The following is a 27,627-nucleotide window of genomic DNA, read 5'->3' as shown; positions in this document are numbered from 1 at the left end:
TATACCCCCCCCCCCCCCCCAATAAAGTCTATAAATATCCTACATTGCAGTCAATAGGACACAGCATGGCCATTATCGACACCTCTCCCCCCCATATCGCCTAAATACTGATAACCTTATTTTCGGATTAATCAGTGCATCCTTTTTGCAAACAGTCAACATCTGCCAATGAACAGGACACCCAAAAACAGATCTCAAACCATCCCCAGTTTGCACATCAGAAACGCTGGGGTTCTACATCCATACCTGCTGCAGCTGGCGGTTCCACTAGGAGGAAGATGTCTGCAGCCACAGGAGGTCCTACACTGGTACCGGGAGAAAGGGACTGAACCTGATCATCAATGACATCAGGCAGATCTCTCAAACATCATGGAGGTAGATGAGACGCTGGCACAAGGGGGCAGGCCAGGCTTTGTAATTGACAGTCTAGTGAACTGCCTATGCCAGTAGGGCTGCATCTGTAGGGAGCAGGGTGCTCGGAGAAGATTCTTCAGTGGGCTAGTCGAATCCTGCATAAATCCCCTTCACAACCTTCTGCGTGCCATTAAAAATGATGGCGCGTGCCCACCCTGGCACACAGGATAATATAGAGCAGTGATGGCGAACCTTGGCACCCCAGATGTGTTGGAACTACATTTCCCATGATGCTCATGCACTCTGCAGTGCAGTCGAGCATCATGGGGAAATGTAGTTCCAAAACATCTGGGATGCCAAGGTTCACCATCACTGATATAGAGAGAGGCAACCTATCACAAAACATCAGATCTTCTAAAAATGTCTCACTGTAGGGAAAAAATTACCATGAAGGATGACAACTGTCACTCAACGTAGAGCTTACTACTGCAATGGTCAGCTGAGTGTGCGCGCACGCACGCACGCACACACGCACGCACAGATCTATTAAAAAAAGTTCCAATGACCAGATAGGTTGGTAACATTAAATAGACAGCTCATGGAAATACCAGCACAATTAGTTAAGATGAGACTATAATATAATGGAGTTAAGCAAATCAATTTATTATTGAGGATTGCCTTATGTTTTAATCAGTCATGCGACTACTTCCTGAGCTGCAGTGAATAATCATTAACCACTCCATACTGGGCATTTTCACCCCCTTCCTGCCCAGGCCAATTTTCAGCTTTCGAAGCTGTCACACTTTGAATGACAATTGCGCGGTCAAGCGACATTTTACCCAAATTAAAAGTTTGATCACCCCCCCCCCCCCCACAAATAGAGCTCTCTTTTGGTGGTATTTGATCACTGTGTTTTTTTTTGTTTTGTTTTTCATAGCGCAAAGTGTCAATCTTGAAAAAAATATAAAAATTTGTTTCCCTCAGTTCCGGCCGATATGTATTCACATATTTTTGGTAAAAAAAATACAAATATCCCAATAAGCGTATATTGATTGGTTTGCGCAAAAGGTATAGCATTTACAAAATGGGGGCTAGATTTGTCATTTTTTTTTCCAACTTTTTTTTCCACTACTAATGACAATGATCTGCGATTTTTATCCTGACTGACATTGCGGTGGACAGATCGAACACTTCTGACACTATTTCGGGGACCATTCACATTTATAAAGTGATCGGTGCCTTAAAAAAAAAAATGCACTGATTACTGTATAAATGTGACTGTCAGGGAAGGGGTTAACACTAGGGGGTGCTGCAAGGGTTAAATGTGCATCCTAGGGGGTGGATCTAACTGTGGGAGGAAGGGACTGATGAGGGGAGGAGACCGTTCGGTGTTCCTCTGTAGAGGAACATACACGATCAGTTCTCCTCTCCCGACAGGATGTGGATCCGGTGTTTACACACACAGATCCACATCCCGGCTCTGTTACTGGGCAATCACGGGTGCCAAGAGGACATCGTGGCCCGCCGGGCATGCACACACCGGGTCCCCGGCGACGCAGCGAGTACATGTGCCCCCTGGCGGCACGCAATCTCCACAATGCCGGGAAGCAGAGGACGTCATGTGATGCCCACCTGGAGGGAGGAACAGTTCCTGCTGCCGTCATTTTACAATACGGAGGTAGAGAACTGGTTAAGGGTAATGCTAGCTTCTCACACCCCAAATTCCACTCCCCTCCTCCACCTACTACCAGCATAGATGAGCAGGTATACTGTTAACCTGCATGGCGGACTGAGGAGCTTTGTGTGGGTGACATTGCCACTGAAAGGCAATCAGAAAATATGTCACCCTTTAAAAAGAAGTGCCAAGTAAATGTGGACTGTCTGCATACAGGCCTCTCATCTGTCCCTAACCACATATAAGGGATTGCTCCTTGTGCAATCACATGCAAACATCTGCAAGGTCAGCCTGTCCTTGATTTGTACACTGACAGGTCGGCTTTTTTATAATAGAAGAAACCATAGGAGGTCTCTTCTGTCATAAACGTACCTCCTGTCAGCGGGTAATGTCACCTGAGTTGCACATGTGCAGCTCAGACAAAATTCATGGCCTGCTGTGTGGGACGCAGCAATGGGACTTGCGCATGCCGATGTGATGTCACCTCAGCCAATCAAGCGGCCAAAACTATGAAGCCTGGAAGAAGGACCGTGTGAAGATGGAAGTGCTGGGGATCGGAGAGAGCCCCATTTGTAATATTGTACAAGCACACAGAGCATACTATATCCTGTTAATTTTGTGTTTGCTGAACTTTCTTTGAAATAAAACGAGCAAGAAATGCAAATGGAGGTGTCCTTAAAGAGGAGGTCCGCCCACCGCAAAAAAAAGTTAAAAGCCAGCAGGCTACACATACTGCAACTGCTGACTTTTAATAGGACACTTACCTGTCCTGGAGTCGTGATGTCAGCAACGCAACCAATGTTTCCATCAGCTGTCCGATGCTGCGGCCACCATTGCGGGAAAGAGAACCTGGCAGTGTGCATCATGGTGTGTCATTTTGCCACGGCCTAGACAAAGACAGGTATGCGCCCTCCCCCAAAAAGGTGCCAAAATGTGGCACCGGAGAGGGGGGGGGGGACACAAATGAGCAGAAGTTCCACTTTTGGGTGGAACTTCACTTTGAAAGCTCTAAATTTGATGCTAGTTCTGATGCTCTATAGAGGATCTTAGTTGCTGAGCTATAGGTGGTATCAAAGTATGACAGCACACTTACAATCCACTGAGAACAAGTCTGTCAGCCATATGTGCAGATGGGACTTTTTTTTTTTTTTTTTTTCTTTGTTTTTATTCACAGATATCTGAATAAAAGACGTAACTGTACAGGCAGAACCACACAAATTTTAGAAAGACAGTGGCTCTGGAGGAGAATAACCCTCCATCTGCGGTCACTGGTATAACAAGTTTTGCTAAAAGGTGGAGATGGCCTTTAAATCAACGGCTGTTCTCATCATACTATCACTCATCCGAGCGATTGTATGTGATCGGGACCTCTGTCCATCCCCACACACAGCTTGCATCAAGGGATGGCATTTGTGAAAACATACAAACTAGCTACAGCTAATTGTCTAGTTTTGTGGCCAAAGCAGACTGCTGCGATATGCAGAGGAGACCCTAACCCACAGTGCAGCTATCTGCCCTCATTCACCCGTCTAAATGGGGTCTAAACTCTTCTCCTAATCATGACGCCAGGATTCTTGCAGGAGACTCTATATTTTCAGTTCTGAATGCTGAATAAATGTGGCTTTTCAGATTTCTTGACATACAAAGACAAATGACACTCTTAGGCAACAGTACAAACGTTACATTTCGCCCTTCCCACAAGCCTCAAAGGATGTCAGAGTCACTTGAAAAACGTGAACAAGAAGTGAGGAGTGGCTGAAAGGAAGTTGAACTGAGAAAAAAAAAAAAAAAAAAACTTCAGCAACCAAACTCCAGCAGAATACATATCCCCGATATACAATCTTATCAAATGTGAAACCCTGTGCCGCTAGGATTCATGGGAAATGTCCTCTAAAGGATTGCATTCTACACATCCAATTCACATATTTGCTGCAGTTTTATGGAACCACAGATATGTCAAGCTTACATGGAGCATAAAAAGGCGTCGATGGTTGGAACAAGGCAATCTTCTGTGAGGTTATACAAAAGCTATGTGCTGCATAATTGCTGCAATTTAGATTCTTCCTGGTGGAGGAACACAAGCAGATTCTATACAGCAACGTCTGCGCCCTGAATTGTATAAAATCACAATACGGATTTTCAGTGCAATGTCTTGATTTAGTGCATCCGTGGATGCTGGGTGACAGCTTACCACCAGACCCCGGACCCTCCCCTTCCTCCCCAGCCTCCTCCCTGCTGCATTTCCGCCCTTCTCCCCATCCCCCTAAAGCCAACATCCTCTGATAGTCTATTTGATCATCGCAGCCCTCAATGTATTCAATCCTGTGGTATGAACAGTGCAGACTCTGTACAAGTGAGAAGACAAGGGGGGAGAATCAGCTGTCTGTTCTAACATTGAGGCCACAACTTCTCATCCCATAATCAATAATCTGTACATAGACTGCACCAATCACATCCCCCGTGCCTTCCATCATCACATGCTGGGATTTGTGGTCCCACATTAGCAAGGAGTACTACAGGCTGCCAGAGCCTGCCCTAGGCACAGTGCCCCAGGATTACCAATGGAAGCAAGTGTCACTCCTGTGATCTGTGGGCCCACATTAATAGAATTGTCAGTGCCCACAACCAACCCCCAATTCTCCTGGTGGATATACAATGCACCCCACAATACAAAGAGCAGAAAGTGTCCCCCATCTACATGAGGAAAACACAGGGCCTCCACGTCACATCTGTGGACATATAGTATGCATCTTGTATCAGCAACACCCCCCCCCCCCCCCCAACATCAGTATCCCAATTATAACACACCCCCAAACATTACCATCCCCTGCACAACACTCCCCCCCCACATCAGCATCTCAATTATAACACCCCCCCCCCCCCCCAAACATTACCATCCCCCCACCAAAACATCAGCATCCAAATTATAACACTCCCCCAAACATTACCATCCCCTGCACAACACCCCCCCGTCAGCATCTCAATTATAACACCCCCCCCCCCCAAACATTACCATCCCCCGCCAAAACATCAGCAACCCAATTATAACACTCCCCCAAACATTACCATCCCCGCACCCCCCGCCAAAACATCAGCATCCCAATTACCGCCCCCCCTCCCAATCAATATCCCAATTATAACACCAAACATTACCATCCCCCGCACCCCCCCCCAACAAAATCATCCCAATTATAACACCCCCCCAATCATCATCATCCCCCGCACAACACCCCATATCAAGCATCACTATCCAAATACCAGCAACACCCCCCATCCCAAGCACAACCCTATGATCTCTATCCTCCTAGATCAACTCACTATGGTTTCTATCGCGTGTGTATGATATAGATTGTGTGTATAATATATATATATATATATATATATATATATATATATATATATATACACACATACATACATACATACATACATACATACACACACACACACACAGGGATAGAGATCATAGAGTGTATATACAGGCTAGAAACCATAGTGAGTTGATGTACAGGAGGATAGAGATCATAGGGTTGTTCCTGTATTTGGATATACAGGGGGATAGAGATTGTATATGTACAGGAGGATAGAGTGTGTGTATATATATATATATATATATATATATATATATACACACACACACACACACACACACACACACACACATACATACAGGGGGGGGGGGGTAGAGATCATAGAGTGTGTGTGTGTGTATATATATATATATATATCTATATCTCTATATAGAGGGACTCTATGATGATCTCTACCCCCCCGCATACACACACTATGGTGATCTCTATCCCCCCGTATACATTCAATGATCTCTATCCCCCCTGTATACTGTATATACACACACACTCTCTATGGTGATCTCTATCCCCCTGTAAACATTCTATGATCTCTATGACTGTGGCGGTCTCGGGTCTCCCCTGATGTGGGGTCCGGTGACACGCCCACTGCGGGGTGCCGGCGCCCCTCTCCCCACCCCGGGTCAGTCACAGATCAGGGTTCTCGTTCTCCGGGCCGTGTGTGGTCGGAGCGGGAAGGGCGGGGGGACCTCTCGGGCCGGCACATCCTCCTCGGGCCCCGGTCATGTCCGGAGCCTCCTCTCCCTTCACACACACCGGTCACCACACATCACCCGCCCGCTTTGACCTCCCTCACCCTCGGTTTCCCCGGGTAGCCCCGGCGGCCCCTCACCTCACTCTCTCCCCGTCTCCTCACCGGGCGTTGGCAGCTCTGCACAGGGTTTCCTCGGCTGGCAGGCAGGGGCAAAGCACGGCGTCATTACGTCACCCCGCACCAATGGGCTCGAACGCTGTATTAAAGTCAATGAATAGACGCTGGGGCGGCCATGTTTATTAAGGGCACCCTGCACCTTTCCGTCCAGGAGGCAAAATGTCCTCATTCTATGTAGTAGCCGAACACTATACTCATTAAAAAACCTTGAAATTAGGTTTGTGGTCTTTACTTATCGGCTGTCAGGCTATTTTGTAAAGTGAATTGGCAAAAGTTGCCCGCAGTAAAGATGGCTGGCCACCATGCGCCCGCATCCGGTCAGCTGTACGGTGCTTCCGGTTGGCTGAGCCTCAGGGCTGGCGGCTGGTAAACAGTGAAGCTGAGGTGGGGAGTGATGTGTGTCTGAGCTGTGATAACGTCCTGAGGGGCCCCGGGGCAGTCATCCCCATAGAAGGTCTGTATGTCTTCAGTATGTTTTCTATGGCAATTCCCACAACGTGCTTCTCTTTCTTCATATCTGACTAGACACAGATCAAAGCTTTTTCTGGAGATCTCACCGTTATTATTATTTTAAAAATTTGGCACAAAAATTTGTGATAGTGAAGTAGGAGTAGTTGTCACTGGGAATTGAAGGCATGTCAGCAATACAATTTATCAGAAGTATACAAGGGGATAGAGAGTGTAGACAGGAGGATAGAGATGATGGAGCATGGATATGGGGGGGGGGGGGGGGGGGGGGGGGTTAGAGATTGTAGAGCATGCATGGGGGGGGGGAGGGTAGAGATCATAGAGCATGAATACGAGGGGGTAGAGATCATAGAGCGTGCATACAGGGGGGTAGAGATCATAGAGCGTGCATACTGGGGGGGGGGTAGAGATCATAGAGCGTGCATACGGGGGGGGGGGGGGTAGAGATCATAGAGCGTGCATACGGGGGGGGGGGGGGTAGAGATCATAGAGCGTGCATACAGGGGGGGTAGAGATCATAGAGCGTGCATACAGGGGGGGGTAGAGATCATAGAGCGTGCATACAGGGGGGGGTAGAGATCATAGAGCGTGCATACAGGGGGGGGGTAGAGATCATAGAGCGTGCATACAGGGGGGGGGGTAGAGATCATAGAGCGTGCATACAGGGGGGGGGGGGGTAGAGATCATAGAGCGTGCATACAGGGGGGGTAGAGATCATAGAGCGTGCATACAGGGGGGGTAGAGATCATAGAGCGTGCATTACAGGGGGGGTAGAGATCATAGAGCGTGCATACGGGGGGGTAGAGATCATAGAGCGTGCATACAGGGGGGGGCAGAGATCATAGAGCGTGCATACAGGGTGGGGGGGGTAGAGATCATAGAGCCTGCATACAGGGGGGGGGTAGAGATCATAGAGTGTGCATACAGGGGGGGGTAGAGATCATAGAGCGTGCATACGGGGGGGTAGAGATCATAGAGCGTGCATACAGGGGGGGGTAGAGATCATAGAGCGTGCATACGGGGGGGGGTAGAGATCATAGAGCGTGCATACGGGGGGGTAGAGATCATAGAGCGTGCATACGGGGGGGGGTAGAGATCATAGAGCGTGCATACGGGGGGGGGGTAGAGATCATAGAGCGTGCATACAGGGGGGGGTTAGAGATCATAGAGCGTGCATACATGTCAAATCGTATGATGAGTCACAGCCTATTGCCGACCATCTCTCTGACTTTTCTGTGCCTCACTGATTTGAAAAAGTAGTTCCTGCATTTCTTTTGGTGATTTCAGGGTCGACTTGCAGAGACATCTGTGTGTGAAGTCGTGCAATTTCAGATGAAATCGCATGGTTTCAAAGCCACATTCAATGTGAACGAGGGCTAATGCCTCTGTTCTCGGTCTTTAGTGAGCAGAGGAGACGGGGGCTGTCAGTCTCCGGCTCTCTGCTCTGCCCCTCCAGAGCTCATTGGAGCACCAGGCTGTGGAGGGGGGTGGCTGGCTGGCTCAGGCTCTCCACTCAGGTCAGGAATCTGGGTGGATCCCGACATTATTGGTATATCTATAAGGTCACCCTACAGTGGACTTTGGCCCACTGTCAGCTGAGTCTGGGACACACGAGTGCAGACCGAAGTTCAGTCATGTGACCCACAGGAGAGTTACGGCCAAAAGAGCTTCAGCCCTACTTCTCCTTTCACTTCCTTCAATCACTTATAGTAGGGATGCCACCGATACCATTTTGTTTGAGTACACAATGTTTTGTTTACACATCAGCTGTCCGCAATGGTACAAAACAATTGAAAAGTAATATACAAATAAAATAAATGTACTTTTTTTTTTTTTTTTCAATGTGAAACATGTAAATATATGTTAAAGTGTAAAAATACTAACGAAACAAAGCTAACAGAAAAAAAGTTTTTAATTATTAGTAGTTTATAAAATAGAAGTGTAAAAATAAATAAATAAAATAAATAAAAAAATTAATCAGAAAAAATAATAATTAAATGGCGGAGAATAGGGAATTAATTAAGGCTGATTACAGTAAAGTAGTTGTAAGGACACAAGTTTTTTTTTTACCTTCATGCTTTCTATGCATTAAGGTAAAAAACTTTGTGTGTATCAGCCTCCTAATACTCCAAGCTCCATTTCGATCCAGTGATGTCCACAAGAGCCTTGCCTCTCTGGGTACTCGCACTCCTGATTGGCTATTGGCAGCAGCGGGAGCCAATCACAGCCAATGAGCCAATCAGGAGATGGAGGAGGCAGGGCTTAACCACGGCTTTGTGTGTGTATGTGAATGGACACACAGAGCAGCAGCTCAGGTACCCCATGCAAGCTGCTTGCTGTGGGGGCACCAGACAGGACTGAGGAGCCAGGAGCACCGGTGTGGGACCCGAGAATAAGAGGATTTGGGCCACTCTGTGCAAACTGCACAGAGCAGGTAAGTATAACATTATTTTAATGAAGAAAAAAAATGAAAGCCTTACAGTCACTTTAAGAGTTAATAATGGGTTTAACAGAGGAATATTTAATAAAAAAAAAAACACAAACTTTTTTTTTTTTCTTTTACCTAACAGTTTGCTCTAAACTGACTTCATCTGCAGATCAAAGTTCATCCCTTTGATATGTAGATGAAGAAACAGAAAGATTAAAAAAGAAACAATGTTTCTGTTTATCTCAGGGCTCATGCACACTGCAGCTAAAAAAAAAAAAAAAGAAGCTGTTTTTACAGGCATTCAAGATTTTATTTATCTGCCAAGAAACTTGGCTTTCTTTGTACTTAAAAGCCTGTAAGGAGCCGCGTCTTTGAGTTGCAGTGTGCATGAGCCCTGGCACCAAGGCGTTCCGTTTTGTGGATGGAATCGCTGCGATTCTGCTCACTGTTCAGAATCCCCGCCAGTCACGGGCTGCCCTCAAAATCCCTGTTACTTTTAATGGCACCCAAATCGCGGTGCGATTTTGCCACAATTGTCGTCCGACAAATTGCGCAAACAGAGTCACGGGACTCCTGTCACCCAAAAGAAAATTATTTTGGGGCGACACATCCCGCAATTCCGTTTGTGTGATTTTACCACGATTCATCAGATGACAACTGCGTCAAAATCGTTCCTTGATTTGGGGGCGGCGTTGAAAGTAGCAAGGATCGCAGGCAGAATTGCAGCGATTCGGCACTCAAAATGGAACGCCATGTTGTGAAAGTGTTTGTGGCTGATCAATGTTGTTGATGAACATGCTTCTTTTTTTTTTTTTGTCAGCTCCAATATCCAGAATTGTCAGCTTTTTTTTTTATTTATTTTACGTTATAGCTGTCAGTGGGGGGAATCCTACTGACAGCTGAAAGAAGCGAGCCTGAAGGTATCAGTTATAGGTAATTGGAGCATTTGCACGAGTACCGATACTCGTGCAAATGCTTAGTATCAGTGCAACCCTAACTTAAAGGATAAGTTCACTTTAAAAAAATAAAAAAATGTATTATTAAAAAAAATAGGTGACTCTATTATTTTATGCATTATCACATAGTGTTGCGTGCCATCTGCTGGTCTTGATTTGTGTTTTTACATATCTAATTGACGTTTATGTATGTTATATACAGGTTCCAGTACTGACTTTCTGGTTGAGTCACCTGTTCAGAATCATGGCAGAGAGGAACAGTACTAGCTGGTCCAAGAAGGTGGCAGCCTTTTGTGCCAATCCAAAGTCCTTCTTAGCCAGCACAACCGTGGAGAGCTTTGTGGACGATCTGTTAAAAGATCTGAAGAGTGAAAGTTTGAATGAACAAACAAAGGTATTTGAGCAAATTAAGTCTTGGGATCTTTAGCCTGTAAAGTCGTCTTTTTTTTTTTTTTTAGGTTCACGTAAATGCTCCTCCACAGGACTAAATCTGGCCACATGTTAGAGCTATGTCTGCATGAAAGAGACGTCAGGCAATGGGGGGGGGATTTACTAAAACTGGAGAGTGCAAAATCTGGTGCAGCTCTGCATAGAAACCAATCAGCTTCCGTCTTTTATTGTCAAAGCTTAATTTAACACGCTGAAGTTAGCAGCTGATTGGCTACCATACACAGCTGCACCAGATTCTGAGTGCTCCAGTTTTAATAAATCTCCCCCAATGCCTTACCTTTTGTTGGACAGATAAGCCTCTTTTGTGTTGCCCATCTAATCCTTTACTCCAGGACTAGGTCTTGCCTCCAGGGTCAAAGTGTAATTATAGATAAATTTTTTTTTAGATGTGTAGGGATAGTGTGTAGGGAATGGTTAGAATTCCTTTAAGTTTTTTCCTACCTCAGACCTCGGTTTTCTCGTCTAGATGAGAATGACATTCCTTCCCTCAGCCTAAAGCTTTCTGGGATACTTCTGTCATGCAGCCCAGGAGGCTTTGGGGCATTCGCCACACTGTGAATGCGCAGCTGTATGTCATATGGAGGGCGGCTGCAAAAACCCAAAAGAGACAGCCGGCTCCATGATGACTAAAGAAGATAGGATTGCGAATGAGGAGTGGCATGTTACACCAGACTTTGCTTGGCATAAGTATGCTTCCTGAGGATATCCCAGCAGTCAAGATAAGAGAGAGAGGAAAAAAAATCTAAGTGGGGTAGGGGAAAGAATTTTAAATGATGTAAAATATAAATTCAGGAATCAAAAAAACAAACATACATACTCGCCTAGATGATTGCAGCTTCAATCTCAGGTGCAGAGGTGCCTCGCCTACCCTAAGACAATGAACTGAGCGATCAAATACCGCTGATCGCTCGGTTCTCAGTCTTCAGTGAGCTGAGAGTCGCTGACTGTCAGTCAGCAGCTCTCTGCTCTGCCCCTCCAGCACTCACTGGATTTGCGTGCTTAGGCTCTCTGCAGATCGCTCAGAGGCTTAGCTAGCTGCCAATCCAGGCATGAGGGCAGATCCCGGCTGTCGGCTGAGGGCAGAACGAAGTGCATTCCTGTGACCTACAAGAGAAGTAGAGCCAAAAGAGCTTTGGCTCTACTTCTCTTTTTAAATGTATAGTTATCCTTTAAAGCGACTAAAAGTTAAAGTGGATGTAAACCCTCACATATGCCCAGTGAAGTGAACAGCCTCAGATGATACACAGAGATTAAACACATCCGTCTACATACGTTTTACATGTATATCTGCTGTCTTCCCCTTTTTACACTCTTTGAAAAGTGTAACTAGGGGACAGACCTTACCATCTTTTTCCAGTGAGATCCGTGGCGTTGTTGAGTAAGAAAAATCTGGATTTCGCTGAATAACACATTAACTTTTACTGTATCTTGCACTGTCTGTGATGGTTTTATAAGATGTAATAAAGGTTTGAAGAAGTGCAGCAAATTCCAGATTTTTTCCTTCTCTCTAAAGCAGCGCATATTCCTGGTGATTTTTCAGGCGTCTTGCAGGTGCTTTTACATGTATCAAGCTTCAGGAGTTTGTTTCCTGTGCTGAGCAAAAGGAGAAGAATTCCGGCATGAAAATTATTTCAAAATAGATTAAATTCATATTTTCCTCAAAATTCTACAAACAATACTCCTTAATGACAGCGTGAAAGAAGTTTGTTTAACCACTTCCCGACGGGCACACGCTGATATACTTCGGCAGAATGGCACGGGCAAGCAAATGGGCGTACCTGTACGTCCCTTTAAATTTGCCGCCCTGCCATCGTGAGCGCGCCGCTGGCAGCGCGCTCGGGTGCCGGTCGGGACCCCCGTGAGTCCTGTCGCGGGTCCCGCAGACTCGATCCCTGCGGGCATACCCGCGATCGTCTCACTGGGCGGCTGAACTGGGAAATGCCGTTGTAAACAGCATCTCCCCGTTCTGCCTAGCAACAAGTGACGCTGATCTCTGCTCCATGTGATTGGAGCAGAGATCAGTGTTCACTAAAAGAAAGCCCAGCCCCCAACAGTTAGTAACACGCCCCTAGGAACACTTAACCCCTACACTGCCACCCACTGGTTATCTCCTTCACTGCCAGTGTCATTTACACAGGAATCACTGCATTTGTATAGCAGTGATTGCTGTATAAATGACAATGGTCCCAAAAATGTCTGATGTGTCCGCCATAATGTTGCAGTCACAATAAAAATCGCTGATCGCCGCTATTACTAGTTAAAAAAAAAAAAAAATTATTAATAAAAATGCCTTAAAACTATCCCCTATTTTGTAAACGCTATAACTTTTGCGCAAACCAATCAATAATCGCTTATTGCGATCATTTTTATTTTTTATTTTTTTACCAAAAATATGTAGAAGAATACTTATCGGCCTAAACTGAGGGAAAAAAGTTTTTTTTATATATTTTTGGGGGATATTTATTATAACAAAAAGTAAAAAATAATGCTTTTTTTTTTTTTCAAAATTGTCGCTCTATTTTTGTTTATAGCGCAAAAAATACCACCAAAAGAAAGCTCTATTTGTGGGGAAAAAAAGGACGTCAATTTCGTTTGGGAGCCACGTCGCCCCACCGCGCAATTCTCAGTTAAATGATGATCAATCAGGTTCAAGTCTGGGCTCTGGCTGGGCCGGTGAAGGAAATTCACAGAGTTGTCCCGTAGCCACCCCTTTGTTATCTTGGCTGTGTGCTTAGGGCCATTGTCCTGTTGGAAGATGAACCTTTGCCCCAGTCTGAGGTCCAGAGCGCTGTGGAGCAGGTTTTCATCAAGGATGTCTCTGCACATTGCTGCATTCATCTTTCCCTTAATCCTGGCTAGTCTCCCAATTCCTGCCGCTGAAAAACCTCCCCACAGAATAATGTTGCCACCACCATGCTTCACTGTAGGGATGGCATTGGCCAGGTGATGAGCGGTGCCTGGTTTCCTCCAGACATGATGCTTGCCATTCAGGCCAAAGAGTTCAATCTTTGTTTGATCAGACCAGAGAATTTTGTTTCGCATTGTCGGAGAGTACTTCAGTTTTTGGCAAACTCCAGGTGGGCTGTCATGTGTCTTTTACTGAGAAGTGGCTTCCGTCTGGCCACTCTACCATAAAGGCCTGATTTGTGGAGTGCTGCAGAGATGATTATTCTTCTGGAAGGTTCTCCTCTCTCCTTAGAGAAACAGCAAACTCTGTCAGAGTGACCATCAGGTTCTTGATCACCTCCCTGACTGAGGCCCTTCTCCCCCGATCACTCAGTTTGGCAGGGCGGCCCACTCTAGGAAGAGTCCCAGTGGTTCCAAACGTCTTCTATTTAGAGATAATGGAGGTCACTGTGCTCATTGGCCCTTGAATGCAGCAGACATTTTTCTGCACCCTTGCCCAGATCTGTGCCTCAATACAATTCTGCCTCAGAGGTCTACAGACAATTCCCTAGACTTCATGGCTTGGTTTGTGCTCTGACATGCACTGTTAACTGTGGGACCTTATATAGACAGGTGTGTGCCTTTCCAAATCATGTCCAATCAACTGAATTTACCACAGGTGGACTCCAATCAAGTTGTAGAAACATCTCAAGGATGATCAGTGGAAATGGGATGCGCCTTAGCTCATTTTGAGTGTCATGACAAAGGCTGCGAATACCTTTCTCAAATCGCCTTTCAGGACAACCCCAGAGAGAGTGTAGCTCCACCTTCTTCTCAGGAAACACATGCCCACTTTAAAAACACCTCCCCTTCCCCCATGGCTTCAGTTATTGTGTTTCCTCCATGGGGGAAGCATATGCCTGGAACCAGGGGAAAGCTACACTCTCTTCAGGGGAGTAAAGGCTTACCTTAAGGTTGTTGTTTATTTGGCCCCTAGCAGCATCTCCAGCGGGAGAGGTCTCTTGGAGCTCCTGGTCCTGGCATCTCACGGGAGCAAGGATCCTCGAAGTGCCGGCATCGTGTGCCCAGTGTCTGCTGGACAAGCGCAGGGAGGGCTCTGTTGCTGGCTGAGGTCGCTGCGTGTCAGCGGCATGGCTCAGTTTTCGGCGCTGGGTCCCGGGCGGCGACAGCATCGTTTACGGTGACATGCAGCGCTCTGAGGGGGCGTGGCACCGTGATTCAAGCGCCTGGAACGCAGGGACCATGGGGAGGGTCAGGTGACCGAGTGCTTCCGCTTCAGGCCAGCCCTGATGACGTGGCGGCCAGGAAAATTCAAATGGATGGCGGAACTGATTGAAAGAAGCTGTCTCACTTGGTGGAATGGAGGAGTGTAAGCCAGCTATGGCAGAGGCCCCTAGCACCAGTCCAGCCCAGGTATGTAAGGTGCAGTGGCACCCTCTGCTTTACTATTGGGCTATGCTTGTGGTTTGTCTGTTTCCCCCCTCTTGGGGGCCTGTCGCTGCAGGTCAGAGGTGACTTCGCTCTGACCCTTGCAGCTTAGTTCTGGGGTCTCACGAGTGGTCTGTTTGGTGATGGGTCTCTGCACTGGCTTGGTGTTAGCAGCTGGTAGTTAAAACATTTAGTGAGTTTAACCTGTATGTTGTTTCAGGAAAGGTCACTAGGGAAGGCTAAACCAAGCCAGAGGAAATGTCCTTCTTGCAAGAACCCCCTTAGAGAATCATGGCAGAAGGCAATGTGCAGAGCTTGTATCAGGGAGTTGGTGGAAGAGGAGACATCCCAGCAGTATAAGGAGTTGTTTTCCTCGGTTAAAGAGCTGACAAACTCCTTGAGTTCAGTCAGGTCCATCCTGGTACAAAACCCTTCCGGACAGACCGAGACTCAAAACTTGCCACCTAGCCCCAGGGCATCGTCGTCCAGACAGGTGGAGACCGAGGACTCTGGAGACGAAGGGGGTAGTACTCTTATCTCCATCAGGGATTCTGAAGAGGAAGAAGATAGCAGGGGCTCTCGATGCAAGCTATCGCTAGAGGAGGTAGATGACATCCTTAGAGCAATCTACACAACTCTAAAAATTCAGGAGGAAAAGGTACAACAGTCAGTTCATGATAAAATGTACCAGGGGTTGGACAAAACAAAACAGAGTTTTTCCAGTCCACAGGGTCCTCTCAGATACGGTGAGAAAAGAGTGGAAGGACCCAGAAAAAGCCCCTTTTTTCTCTAAGGCTCTCAAGAGAAGGTTTTCCTTTGAGAATAAAGACTCAGAGGTGTGGAACAAAAAACCCAGAGTCGATGCAGCTTTCTCGCAGGTATCTAGATGAATGGATCTAGCCTTTGAGGATATGGGGATCCTAAAGGACCCAATGGACAAGAAAGCTGACTCCATCCTCAAGAAGGCCTGGGATGCAGCGTCGGTCTGTCTGAAGCCAGCTATGGCTGCTACGGTAGTGGCCAGGAACCTGGAATGCTGGGTGGAGAAACTGAAGAGCCATATTGAAGCGGGGACGCCCCGCAAGGATGTCTTAGAATCCTTCTCACTAATTCAGAATGCAGTCAAATATATGGCAGATGCATCAGCAGAGTCGGTCAAGTTGGCCGCCAGGTCTTCGGCTCTTGTGAATTCAGCCAGGAGGGCAGTTTGGCTGAAGACGTGGTCTGGAGACACAGCCTCTAAGGTCAAATTGTGTGGTCTGCCCTTCTCAGGTGACTTGGAAGGCCTTTCCAGCCAAGAAGAAGCAGATTACCAAAAATAATTTTAGTGCTCTTCAACAGTCCCATAAAAAAAGACCAGGATCGCAAGAGCAGATGGGGTTCACAGAAGGGCAGAGGCAGGGGTGGAATCCTCTTTAGATCTCCCCCAGAGCAGACCTCCAAGAGCAAGTGACAATCTCTCCCCAGTGGGGGGGGGAGACTGTCAACTTTTCGCAAACAATGGGATCGGGTACAGGTTAGAGTTTTCAGAACCACCCAGAACAGGTTCTATGTGACAGCATTGCCGGGGGTTCAGGAGAAGGCCTCTGCAATGAAGCTTTTATTACAGGAGCTGATACAGCAAGAGGTTCTAATTCAATTCCCAGTAAACCAGCAGGGCAGGGGTTTTTACTCCCATATCTTTTTGGTAAGGAAACCCTCAGGGAAGTACCGTCTAATCCTGAATTTGAAAGTTCTGAATGGGTCTATACGGTACAAGCATTTCAGGATGGATACAATTTTTTTCCATCACAAAGCTGTTGACCCCAAACTGTTTCATGGCATCCCTGGATCTAAGGGATGCCTACCTTCATATACCCATTCATCAGACGTCACAGCAGTTCCTGCGCCTGGCATTGAATTTGGGGAGTTCGGTGTGGCACCTCCAATTCAGGGCTCTGCCATTCGGACTCTTGTCCTCTCCCAGAGTCTTTACAAAGATTATGGCAGAGGTTCTGGAGCCCCTGAAGTTAAAGGTGGTCTCAGTCGTCCCTTATCTGGACAACCTTTTTGTTTTTTGCAGATTCCAGGGAGCAGGTCCTAGTCAATCTCCAGATGTCCCAGTCTCACCTCAAGGGCCTGGGGTGGCTTCTGGAGACGTCAAACCTGATCCCCTCACAGGAGATGAAATTTATGGGGTATACGATAAACTCGGTTCTCCAGAAAGTGTTCCTGCCACTGGAGAAGCAGGAAAAGTTGCAGCTAGCGGTAAAGCAGATACAGAGCAACCAGGCAGTCTCAGTCAGGATGGCTATGGCAGTTCTGGGTCTGCTTACGGCAGCAATCCCGGCTATTCAATGGGCCAGGTTCCATTCCAGACCCCCTTCAGAGGGAGATTCTGTCAAGCTGGTCCTATCAGGATTCTCTGGAGAAGCAGTTAAGGATCTCGTCAAGGACAAAAAGGGCTCTTTGGTGGCGGAGAGACCAAGCAAACCTCTCAAGGGGTCTGGTGTGGACTTTAACCATGGACAAGCGACTGACAACAGACTCAAGTGCCTGGGGCTGGGGGGGCCACCTGGACGGTCGAACATCTCAGGGGGTCTGGTCCAAGCAGGAAGCCCAAAGATCGTCCAACTGGAGGGAGTTGAAGGCGATCATTCTGGGTTTAGTGGCCTTTCAGCAGATTTTGAGAGGTCACCATATCCAGGTGTTGTCAGACAACACAACAGCGGTTACCTACATAATGAAACGGGGGAACCAGGAGCAGGAGCCTGATGGAGTTGGCCAATTTGTTGTTAGCCTGGGCAGAGCAGAACACGGCCTCACTATCGGCGGTGCATCTGAAGGGCTCTCAGAACTTGTTTGCGGGTCTCCTAAGCAGACGGGAATTGTTAGAGGCAGAAGGGAGCCTGAATCAGGTGGTGTTCCTGATGATTTCTGAGGCCTGGGGGGTTCCACAGATAGACCTTTTTGCCAGCCAGCAGAACTCAAAGGTAGACAGATTCTTTTCTCTTCACCAAGGAGATGCAGCAGTAGGGCTGGATGCGTTTGCTCACCCCTGGCACTATCAGCTGTGCTACGCCTTTCCCCCTTTCCTCTAATTCCACTAGTTCTGAGGAAATTCAGAGAAGAAATGACGGACTTAATACTAGTCACTCCTTTTTGGCCAAAAAGACCTTGGTTCGCAGGACTTCGAAACCTAGCCTCGAAACCTCCATGGAGGTTACCACCCAGAAAAGATCTGTTATCCCAGGGGACAGTAAATCATCCAGAGGTGGAACTTCTACAGCTAACCGCCTGGTTTCTGAGGAGGACCTCTTAAAAGCAAAAGGATAAAGTAGTAAAGACCCTGCTATCTAGCAGGAAAGCAGTCACCCAGGCAATTTACATGAATGTCTGGAACTACACCAGGAGTTGAACTTCTTTCAGAGAGCTCAAGGTCAAGAGCACGTGTCCATCTTGGAGTTTCTCCATGAAGGAATGGAGAAGGGGCTAGCAGCCAGCACCCTGAAGACTCAGGTGGCAGCCTTAACAGTTTTCTTTGAAAAGACTTTATCAAAAGAGACTTTAATTTCTAGATTTTTTAGGGCTCTCGCTCGAAGTAGACCGGTAGCCCTCAAAGACTTTCCCAGTTGTGATTTGTCAACAGTTTTGCAGGGTCTCTCGGGAGCACCGTTTGAACCCTTACAAGAAGCCTCTTTACAGAAGGTAGTTTTGAAAACAATCTTTTTAGTGCCCATCACCTCGGCCAGGAGGATCAGTGAGCTGCAAGCCTTAGCTATTACGGAACCCTTCCTTTAGAGTCTATCCGGACAGAGTAGTGCTGAGGAAGGATCCAGCATTCCTACCGAAAGTATCCTTAGCTTTTCATCGATCGCAGGAGATGGTGTTACCTACATTCTCTGCAACCCCAGCTAATGCAGGAGAGGAAGTTTTCCACACATTGGATGTGAGAAGATGCTTACTGCAGTTTCTGACGATGACTAAAGACTTTAGAAGATCAAACGCCCTTTTTGTGATATTAACAGGATCACGCAAGGGGGAGAAAGCTTCTAAGAGTACGCTGGGTAGGTGGCTTAAGCTGGCTATAGCAGAAGCTTATAAAGCAAAAGGAGAAATACCTCCCTCAGGTATTGCCGCGCACTCTACTAGATCCACGGCAGTTTCCTGGGCTGAAAGGGCCATTGCAACGCCTGAACAAATCTGCAAGGCTGCCATTTGGTCCAGTTATTCGACATTTCTCCGGCACTACCGGTTAGATTTACTGTCTGCGGCAGATCAGGCCTTTGGCAGGAAGGTACTGCAGGTAGTAGTCCCACCCTAGGGTAAGTTTCTCGGTTATCCTCTCCGGGTTTGTCCTGAAAGGCGATTTGAGAAAAACTGAGTTAGACTTACCAGTGAAGGTATTTCTAAGAGCCTTTCAGGACAACCGTTACTTCCCTCCCTAGGTTATTCTTAGTAAATGTATTAAGTTCTACCATGGTGTTTGTGCTTTCTGTGCTTTATTTTCCAGTGTCGGAAGGCCACAATAACTGAAGCCATGGGGGAAGAGGAGGTGTTTTTAAAGTGGGCATGTGTTTCCCGAGAAGAAGGTGGAGCAACACTCTCCGGGGTTGTCCGGAAAGGCTCTTAGAAATACCGTCACTGGTAAGTCTAACTCAGTTTTTTTTATACATGTGATTTTGTGTTTTTAATAAATTTGCAAAGAATTCAAACAAACTTCTTTCACATTGTCATTATGGGGCATTGTTTGTAGAATTTTGAGGAAAATTATCAATTTAATCCATTTTGGAATAAGGCTATAACATAACAAAATGTAGAAAAAGTGAAGAACTGTAAGGACTTGAAATCCATGAGTACACGAGGCTTGTTCTTCTAAGGGCTAAAGGGAAATCATGCAAACTGTGTCCTCTGAGCTTATAACACATTGGAGCTGATTTACTAAAACTGGAGATTGCTATGCAGCTCTGCATAGAAACCAATCCGCTCCCAGGCTTTATTGTCAAAGCGATATTAAAAGGAGAAGTACAGCCAAAGCTCGTTTGGCTGTACTTTCCCTATGGATCACAGGAGTATAGTTCATTTTGCACTCCTGTGACCTGTTTTCAGCAGAGGACGAACCACTGATCACTCGACTCTCAGTGTAGAGGTGCCGGGGGACAGATGCAGCATCAGATTGATGCTTCATTCACCTAGGTAAGTATGAATCTTAAACAAAACAAAACCCATACTTCTCTTTTAATCACTTTAAGCGATATTTTAAATAACAAATATGTTATACACACCTGCTCAGATCCACCTCCTCTCTGGTCCTATGCTGGTGCTCCTGGCTCTCCCCTTCTGCTGGGTGCCCTCCACAGTAAGCAGCTTACTGGAGGGGGTAGGGGGGGTCTACCCAAGCAAGCACGCTCCCGAGCCAATGGCTCCCGCTGCTGACAAAGCCAATCAGGAGTCTTAAGTCCCCAGAGAGGCAAGGCACTCCTAGACATCGTTGGATTGATATGGCACTCAGGTAAGTATTTTTGGGGGGGGGGGGCTGCTGCACACAGGTTTTTACTTTTATGAGTAGAAGCTGATTGGCTACCATGCACAGTTGCACCAGATTCTGAGTGCTCCAATTTTAGTTAATCTACCCCAATGTTTGTTCTTGCAGCTTTCTGTAACTGACACAGATAATAACTTTTTCTGTTCTAGGTTTTAATGCTGAATCTTTTATTGGAGTTTCCTACAACATTGTGCCCAGAGAAGGCTGCAGGTGAACTTACTGCTGAGATCCTGATGAATATTTTACATCAAATGTCAACTTCAGTTAAAAGTATAAGTTTAAGGTGCCACCTCCTGTTAGCAATCGAGACTGTGCTGATCACCACTGATAACTTCAACTGCAATTGCAAAGTATCCCTGGACTTTGCCTCTTCGCTAATGTACCTTATATCAGACATCAATGACAAAAAGCAGGGGTCATCCAATAGGCCTGTACGTGTCATGGCTTGCGAGTGTCTTAGAGAACTGGAGTACTGCTACCCGGGGCTCCTGTCACAAAGGCTGGAACATTTATACACAATGCAGCAACAAGAAATTACTAGTGCTCATCAGTCATACACACTGCTATATAGTGTCGCCCTCAAGAATGCAATACAGATCTTGGCACAGAAAGAGGGGCCGTCTAATGGAAACCTTAAGCAAATGCTGACAAGCAATGGCAGTTTTGTTTGGAGCGCCACGAAAGACATGAAGGAACTTAAGCCGTCATCAGGAGAGCAGCTTTTCCTGCTACCATCAAACAATGAGACAAAAGAATTGAAATCTATCCTGGCTCTGCTATTAGAGGACTCCTATCTCTTTACTGCTGCATGCCAAAGCACTCTGTTTTGGCATATAACACAGATTGTGGCCATGGTTCGTACCATATCTCCCGTCATTTTCAAGTCTCAGCTCGTGCGACTGTTTGGAACAAAAGACAAATCATGTTTTCACAGCATTCTTCAGATGAAAGCAGTCTTCACAGATAGTTTGTTCACAGCTGAAGATGAGCACTTTCTTCTCCAGAGGCTGGTGGGGATGACACAGCACCCACTCCTCTCTACGCCGGTGAAGCTGTTCTACTTAGATTGTCTGTTGCACTTTCCGGAGAACAGACCACTAAACTCAAACCCTGGGGAGAACCTACCAGTCCTACTGACTGTCAAAATGACATCATCCTTATTCCCCAACATTTTCAATGACTGTACCACAATGCTCTGCAGGCAGAATTTGCTGAGTATGGTCTATCTGGAAAATGAAGGCTATCGCTCTGAGAAGGGTATAGGATACTTGTTTGAACATCTCATGGCGCTGTATAGCATGGTTGACAAAAATGCAGGCAGAGAGATTACAGCAACCTTTTTCCGCTCTGTGTATCTTTTTGTTCGCTACTTTCATTTTTGTGAAAAGCACATGGAGAACTTGACTGAAACTCTGTTAGAGCTGTACAAAAGCCAAAGTTCTCTCGCACTTTATTTTATTAATTTGATTAATCAGACACAGATTTTACTGGAATTTCAGCCTTGGCCAGGGTCATTGGCTAAAGGTCTACAAAGGCACATAGTTAGCCTTCCTATGGAAAGTTCAACTATGAAGTTTCTTCGGTACCATCTCAAAGTTCTCTGTAGAGTAGCCCAAGAGAATACCATTTCACAAACAAGTACAGTCCTCTTCTTAAGACGTTTGGTTTTTCAGTCTGACCTGTGCCAAAAAGGGGACTGGGGTTTAGGCAACGCGTTGTTGTCTGTCTGCAAACAGATTCTCCAACATGAGCATCTAAACATGGTCTTCATGCACTTGGCAGATCTTTTACAGCATCTGATGCACCATTTTGAGGACATTGACATCCAAGACCGCTCACGCCTGTATTACATTCTCTTGACCAATGTTTCCAGTGACAAGCTTGGTAAAATTCTCAACATGTCCCCGATGGGTGGTCCAACAAAAACTAGGTCTTTGTCCTCGATAATGACTGAAAGCGAGAATTTCTCTACCTTGCTTACAATTCACAACACAGAGAAAACAATTCTGTGTTTGTGTCCCATTAATGATGAAAAAAGTGCTGTGGTGTCTTTTGCTGAAGAATCTATGGAAGAAAGTCCATCAGCTGAATATGATCTTGAAGATTACTATCGATACCTTGAGGATCACGCTTCCTCATTGCTCGCTTTGAAGTACCATTTGTGTTTCAAAGGAGATGTTGAGAAAAAGTTTCATAAACTCTCTTGTATTGTGCTTCACTTTGAACTTTCGAATGCTAATTATGAAGAAATTGGTAACATTAATGTAATGTGTCTCTACTCTGACCGAAAACCTCCAGTGGTCACTGTTTATTTGGTTCCCAAAGAACCATATCCATCCATATTAGGTGTAAATGCCACATTTAATGCTGATGGGTGCACTTATCTTTCAAGGTTCGAACCTTTGCATATTTCATTCCCAGAACTCTTTGTTCCTCTTCCTGTGCCAGAGTCTTGCCAATTGGATGCCCGGTACCACCTGTTTGGCAATCTCTGGCAAACTATGCAGCCTGATGATGAAAGCCAGTGTGAAGAAAGTATATTCTGCCACAAGATGACAAAAGCGTCTCTGCACGTCTTTGTGCAGTCTCATTTCTCCAAATTTGTGGTGTCTTATCATGATCATGAATACAAAATTGCCATTTTGCTACCACCCAGATTCCACATATTAATTCATGCTCATTATCACGAGGACACTGCTTGTTTTGACATTAGAACTGATAACTGGAGAATACTGCCATACTTGAATTCTCATCTTCGTGATCTGTCAAATAACACGTGAAAAAAATATTCTGAATGTTTCAGTAGTGGCACAGAAGTAGTTGACCATTTTGAGTGTTGAATCCATCTTCAGTTTAATAGTTTAGAAGTTACCAGTAAGTGTAGAGGGCAAGGTCCACATGGCCTTATGCCTCAGTGCTGCAGCCATGTGACTAAATAAGTGTTATTCCCGTGAATAATGGTTTAATCTAAAAGAAAGAGATCTACTTCTGTGCCCAGTAAAGCACTTATATACGATAAAGGGACTCTGTCAGGCTAGGTTGGCTGAATGTAACGCTGACTTTTTTTGAAATGTGCACGCTACAGTGCTGTTATACTTCCCTATTTAGGGATTCCCAAGATTTGAAAAATGTATGCAGCCAGTTAGACGTTAGGATATATATTTGTTCTCAATCAGTAAGTCTCCAAATCGAAGAAGGATCTGGATCACGGTCCTGGAGCTTGAAAGAGTTGGCTATATTTCTATCCCTTTAAAGTACACTGTATTGCTGAAAGTATTGGGATGCCATCCTTTACACGTACATTAATTTTCAGTCTTGGTCCATAGGGTTCAATATTGAGTTTGCCCACCCTTTGCAGCTATAACAGCTTCAACTCTTCTGGGAAGGCTGTCCATAAGGTTTAAGAGTCTATGGGAATGTTTGACCATTCTTCCAGAAGCGCATTTGTGAGGTCAGGCACTGATGTTGGACAAGAAGGCCCAGCTCATAGTCTGCATTCTAACTCATCCCAAAGGTGTTCTCTCTCTCTTAAGGTGTTGGATACCAAGACATTTTAGACCTCCATCCTCGCTCATTCATGTCTTTAAGGACCTTGCTGTGTGCACTGGTATGCAGTCCTGTTGTAACAGGAAGAGACCCTCCCCAAACTGTTCCCACAAATTTAAGAGCATGAAATTGTCTAAAATGTATTGGTATGCTGATGTTTCAAGAGTTCCCCTCACTGGAACTAAGGGGCCAAGCCCAACCCCTGAAAAACAACCCCACACCATAATCCCCCCTCCACCAAATGATTTGGGTCAGTGCACAAAGCAAGGTCCATAAAGACATATATGAGCAAATTTTGGGGTGGAGGCACTTGACTGGCCTGCACAGAGTCCTGACCTCAACCCCATAGAACACCTTTGGGATGAATTGGAGTGGAGACTGCGAGCTAGGCCTTTTTGTCCAACATCAGTGCCTGACCTCACAAACGCTCTTCTGGAAGAATGGTCAAACATTCCCATAGACACACTCCTAAACCTTGTGGACAACCTTCCCAGAAGAGTTGAAGCTGTTATAGCTGCAAAGGGTGGGCCAACTCAATATTGAACCCTACGGACTAACACTGGGATGCCATTAAAATTCATGTGTGTGTAAAGGCAGGCATCCCAATACTTTTGGCAATATGTTTTTCTAAAGCTGATGACCTTCTTTTCATTTTTGAATAGAGTAAAAAATGGTTAAAACCCTTGTGGTTTTTTGTTTGTTTGTTTGTTTTGTTTTTTGTGTTCTGCTTCATTAGCAAGATATTTATTTAGACAGAAAGGGAATCAAGAGGCAGTCTCCCAATAGTAGAGATAATGCCTTCAAAGATGGTCACTATAAGTCATGCCCCAATTGGAAAAGTTTCCCATATTCTTGTTCTGGTGACATTTTGGATTTTCTCTCGTTTTCAGTCCCAGGAACAATGTTGATCAGGAGAGAGTAAATCTCCCTAATGGGAACATAGACAGCAGTAAAAACCTGACAAGGGATTCTAACACGTCGCCACTCTATTCAATCTAAAAAAAAAAAAAATAAGTTCTGGCTTTAGATAAAGTTCAGGGCTTCCTGTTTATAAGTATATGACCGATATTCATACTTTGAGTTGAGTTTTATTGTTTGGCAGTTCAAAGCTCACCCTACACAATACAGTCTGACTGTACAATGTCCCTTACATCTACCAACCATTATGAAGGCCAGGGGGTTGCCTAGTTGGATACAAATTCATTAAATTGGAAGTTCAGGCAAAACCAAACGTTTAACCTGTTCTCTGCCGTATTCTAAACCTAATCTATCTAACCCTGTGCCTACCTATTCCGTAGCCAATCCAGTCCGGTTCCAGTATCCGCTTCAGTGTGGAGAGGTGGGTGCAGGAGGGGCTGACAGCGGAAGCCCCATAGTATGATGTCACGTCGCAGACATTGTTGGTCCTCTCCTGCACAGTGTTCTGCCACTAGAAACTGGAATGGATCGGCTGCAGAACAGTACAGTGATTTTTTTTTTTCTTTCTTTACAGGGTTAGATTGGATTTAGAATGTGGCAGAGAGCCAGTTTAGAGTTAGTTCGTTTTTGTCTGGACTTACACTTTAAATAGTTTAGGTAGGGCCCCCTATTACATAGTTCTGATACGTAAATCTACTTTTGTTGAGAAAAAAATGTTCCCCCTTGGGTGATCAGGGTACATTTTCAAGGATTTTAACAAACTTTGCAGATTCCTACCTTTTTGTTATTTTCAAGAAATAGCTGTTTGTCAGTGTCCATGTGCAAAGTAAATTTGAATGGGAGTAATTGTCAGTCAGTTGCTGCGTTTGCAGGGTTCTAATGAGGAAAGTGGCAGAGTCTGCATTCCTTTTTAGACGTGATTTCCCTTTTGGAGTATCTTACCAAAAATTAAACATTTTTTTGCAGTGGTTGCCCAAAATCAGACACAACTAACTGATCTTAGTGCAGACTTTTTTAAAAAGCAATAAGCCAATCACACAAGCAGGAAATTACAATGGGGGAGGGGGGGGGGGTTCTGTATAACACCTGTGTATAGAAGGATGTCATATTCCATTTTACAGAATATTATGGTGCTGCAGATTGAAACGAAAATTACATTTTTAATAACATTCAATTACAATATGACCATTTATATGCTATATTATATATTTTTTTTGCTATTTTTTTTACCGTGAAAGTGGAGTTACCCTTTAACGGCTACTATTTTTTTATAAAGATTGTACAGTCAGATTGTAAGGTGTATTGTGAGCTCAGTGGCCACCTGACTGTAACATAGAATAGACAATGGAGTACAGATGCTGTTTGCACTATTTTTTCCTTCTGGGCAGCATTTGCATTGTTTTCTTGATTTTCTTGAATGTTCGCAAGAAACAAAATTCTTGTTACATGTATGGGTATGTTGTAGTTTGTTCCCCTGAAATGCAGAAAAAAAAAAAGCAGGCCACAACTCAACCACAGGAAGTAACACAGTGCACATTGCAGCATTCACAAGCCAAAAAGGGATGTTTGTCAGTTAATTGTTAATGTGTTTATTTACTAATGAGCCAGGAATGCCTTATCAGTTCCAAAGTTAAAATACAGATGTTAGTTTCTACATTGAAGTGTTTTTAATCTTGCATTCAAATTCTAAGGGTGGAAAAAAAATGCTATATATTTTTTTTTGTATAAATTGTTTTAATCAAGACCACAAAAATTGTATCAAATATAATATATAGATTTTTACTTTTTTTAAGTCTTATTTGTCATGTATGTGTAGCACAAAACAAATGATGTTTTAACTTGCAGGTTAATCACAATTTTTATTCTGAGTTGCATAGCATAGCAAAAAATAAATAAAAAATAAAACCCTTCCTGTCTAGTTTGCACACCGCTACGATTCTGCACAGAAATGAAGGTAACATTTCAGGCACAACACTGGCCTTGGGTTTACTGCAGCAAGTCTTTACGTTTTTATGAAATACTTAGCAAGAGTACTATACAGTACAGGTGCATCTCAAAAAATTAGAATATGATCAAAAAGTTCAGTAATTCAATTCACAAAGTGATACAGTGCCTTGAAAAAGTATTCATACTAAAATAAATACTATACATTTTCCACATTTTGTTGCAACCAAGAACCTAAATGTATTTTATTGGGATTGTATCTGATAGACCAACACAAAGTGGCACATAATTGAGAAGTGGAAGGAAAATTATAAATGGTTTTTAAAATGTTTTTACAAATAACTATGTGAAAAGTGTGGCGTGCATTGATATTCGACCCCCCCCCCCCCCCCTGTATTCTGCTACCTCTAACTTAAATCTAGTGGAACCAATTGCCTTCAAATGTTACCTAATTTAGTAAATAGAGTCCACTTGTGTGTAATTTAATCTCAGTATAGATATGGCTGTTCTGTGAAGAGGTGTTAGAGAACCTTAGTGAACAAAGAGAATCATCAAGGCCAAGGAACACACCAGACAGGTCAGGGATAAAGGTGTAGAGAAGTTTAAAGCAGGGTTAGGTTATAAAAAATAAAATAAAAATATCCCACCCTCTGAACATATCACAGAGCATTGTGTAATGCATCATCCAGAAATGGAAAGAGTATGGCACAACTGCAAACCTACCAAGACATGGTCGTCCAACTAAACTGACAGGCCGGGCAAGGAGAGCATTCATCAGAGAAGAAGCCAA

At 45.0% G+C, this 27,627-nt stretch overlaps 2 protein-coding genes across 3 annotated transcripts in view; one reads left to right on the top strand and one right to left on the bottom strand.

The window, feature by feature from the left end:
* Window positions 1-6,340, bottom strand: part of CDC42 (cell division cycle 42) — a 53,222-nt gene extending 46,882 nt beyond the window's left edge. For both annotated transcript variants that reach the window (XM_077457932.1, XM_077457933.1), the window contains exon 1: window positions 6,230-6,340. The gene's annotated coding sequence lies outside the window, so the exon portion shown is untranslated. The remainder of the gene's footprint in view (window positions 1-6,229) is intronic.
* A 260-nt stretch (window positions 6,341-6,600) lies between these two features.
* On the top strand, window positions 6,601-23,782 carry AP5B1 (adaptor related protein complex 5 subunit beta 1). The gene is made up of 3 exons (XM_077457931.1): window positions 6,601-6,722; window positions 10,323-10,514; window positions 20,579-23,782. The coding sequence occupies exons 2-3, from the start codon at window positions 10,365-10,367 to the stop codon at window positions 23,207-23,209; spliced, it is 2,781 nt and encodes a 926-aa protein (XP_077314057.1). The 5' UTR covers window positions 6,601-6,722; window positions 10,323-10,364; the 3' UTR covers window positions 23,210-23,782.
* The last annotated feature ends 3,845 nt before the right edge of the window (window positions 23,783-27,627 follow it).

This window comes from Lithobates pipiens, unplaced genomic scaffold (assembly GCF_037356315.1).
Source record: "Lithobates pipiens isolate NorthernLeopardFrog02 unplaced genomic scaffold, aLitPip1_a1.2 Scaffold_27, whole genome shotgun sequence".
NCBI classification, from domain to species: Eukaryota; Metazoa; Chordata; class Amphibia; order Anura; family Ranidae; genus Lithobates; species Lithobates pipiens.
This window is presented reverse-complemented; position numbering and strand designations above follow the sequence as displayed.

Bases quoted from the DNA above. Each gene is read 5' to 3' on its own strand.
- AP5B1 (XM_077457931.1), top strand. From the start codon at position 10,365: ATGGCAGAGAGGAACAGTACTAGCTGGTCCAAGAAGGTGGCAGCCTTT. The intron at 10,515-20,578 runs GTATTTGAGCAA...TTTCTGTTCTAG, and splicing joins GTTTGAATGAACAAACAAAG to GTTTTAATGCTGAATCTTTT.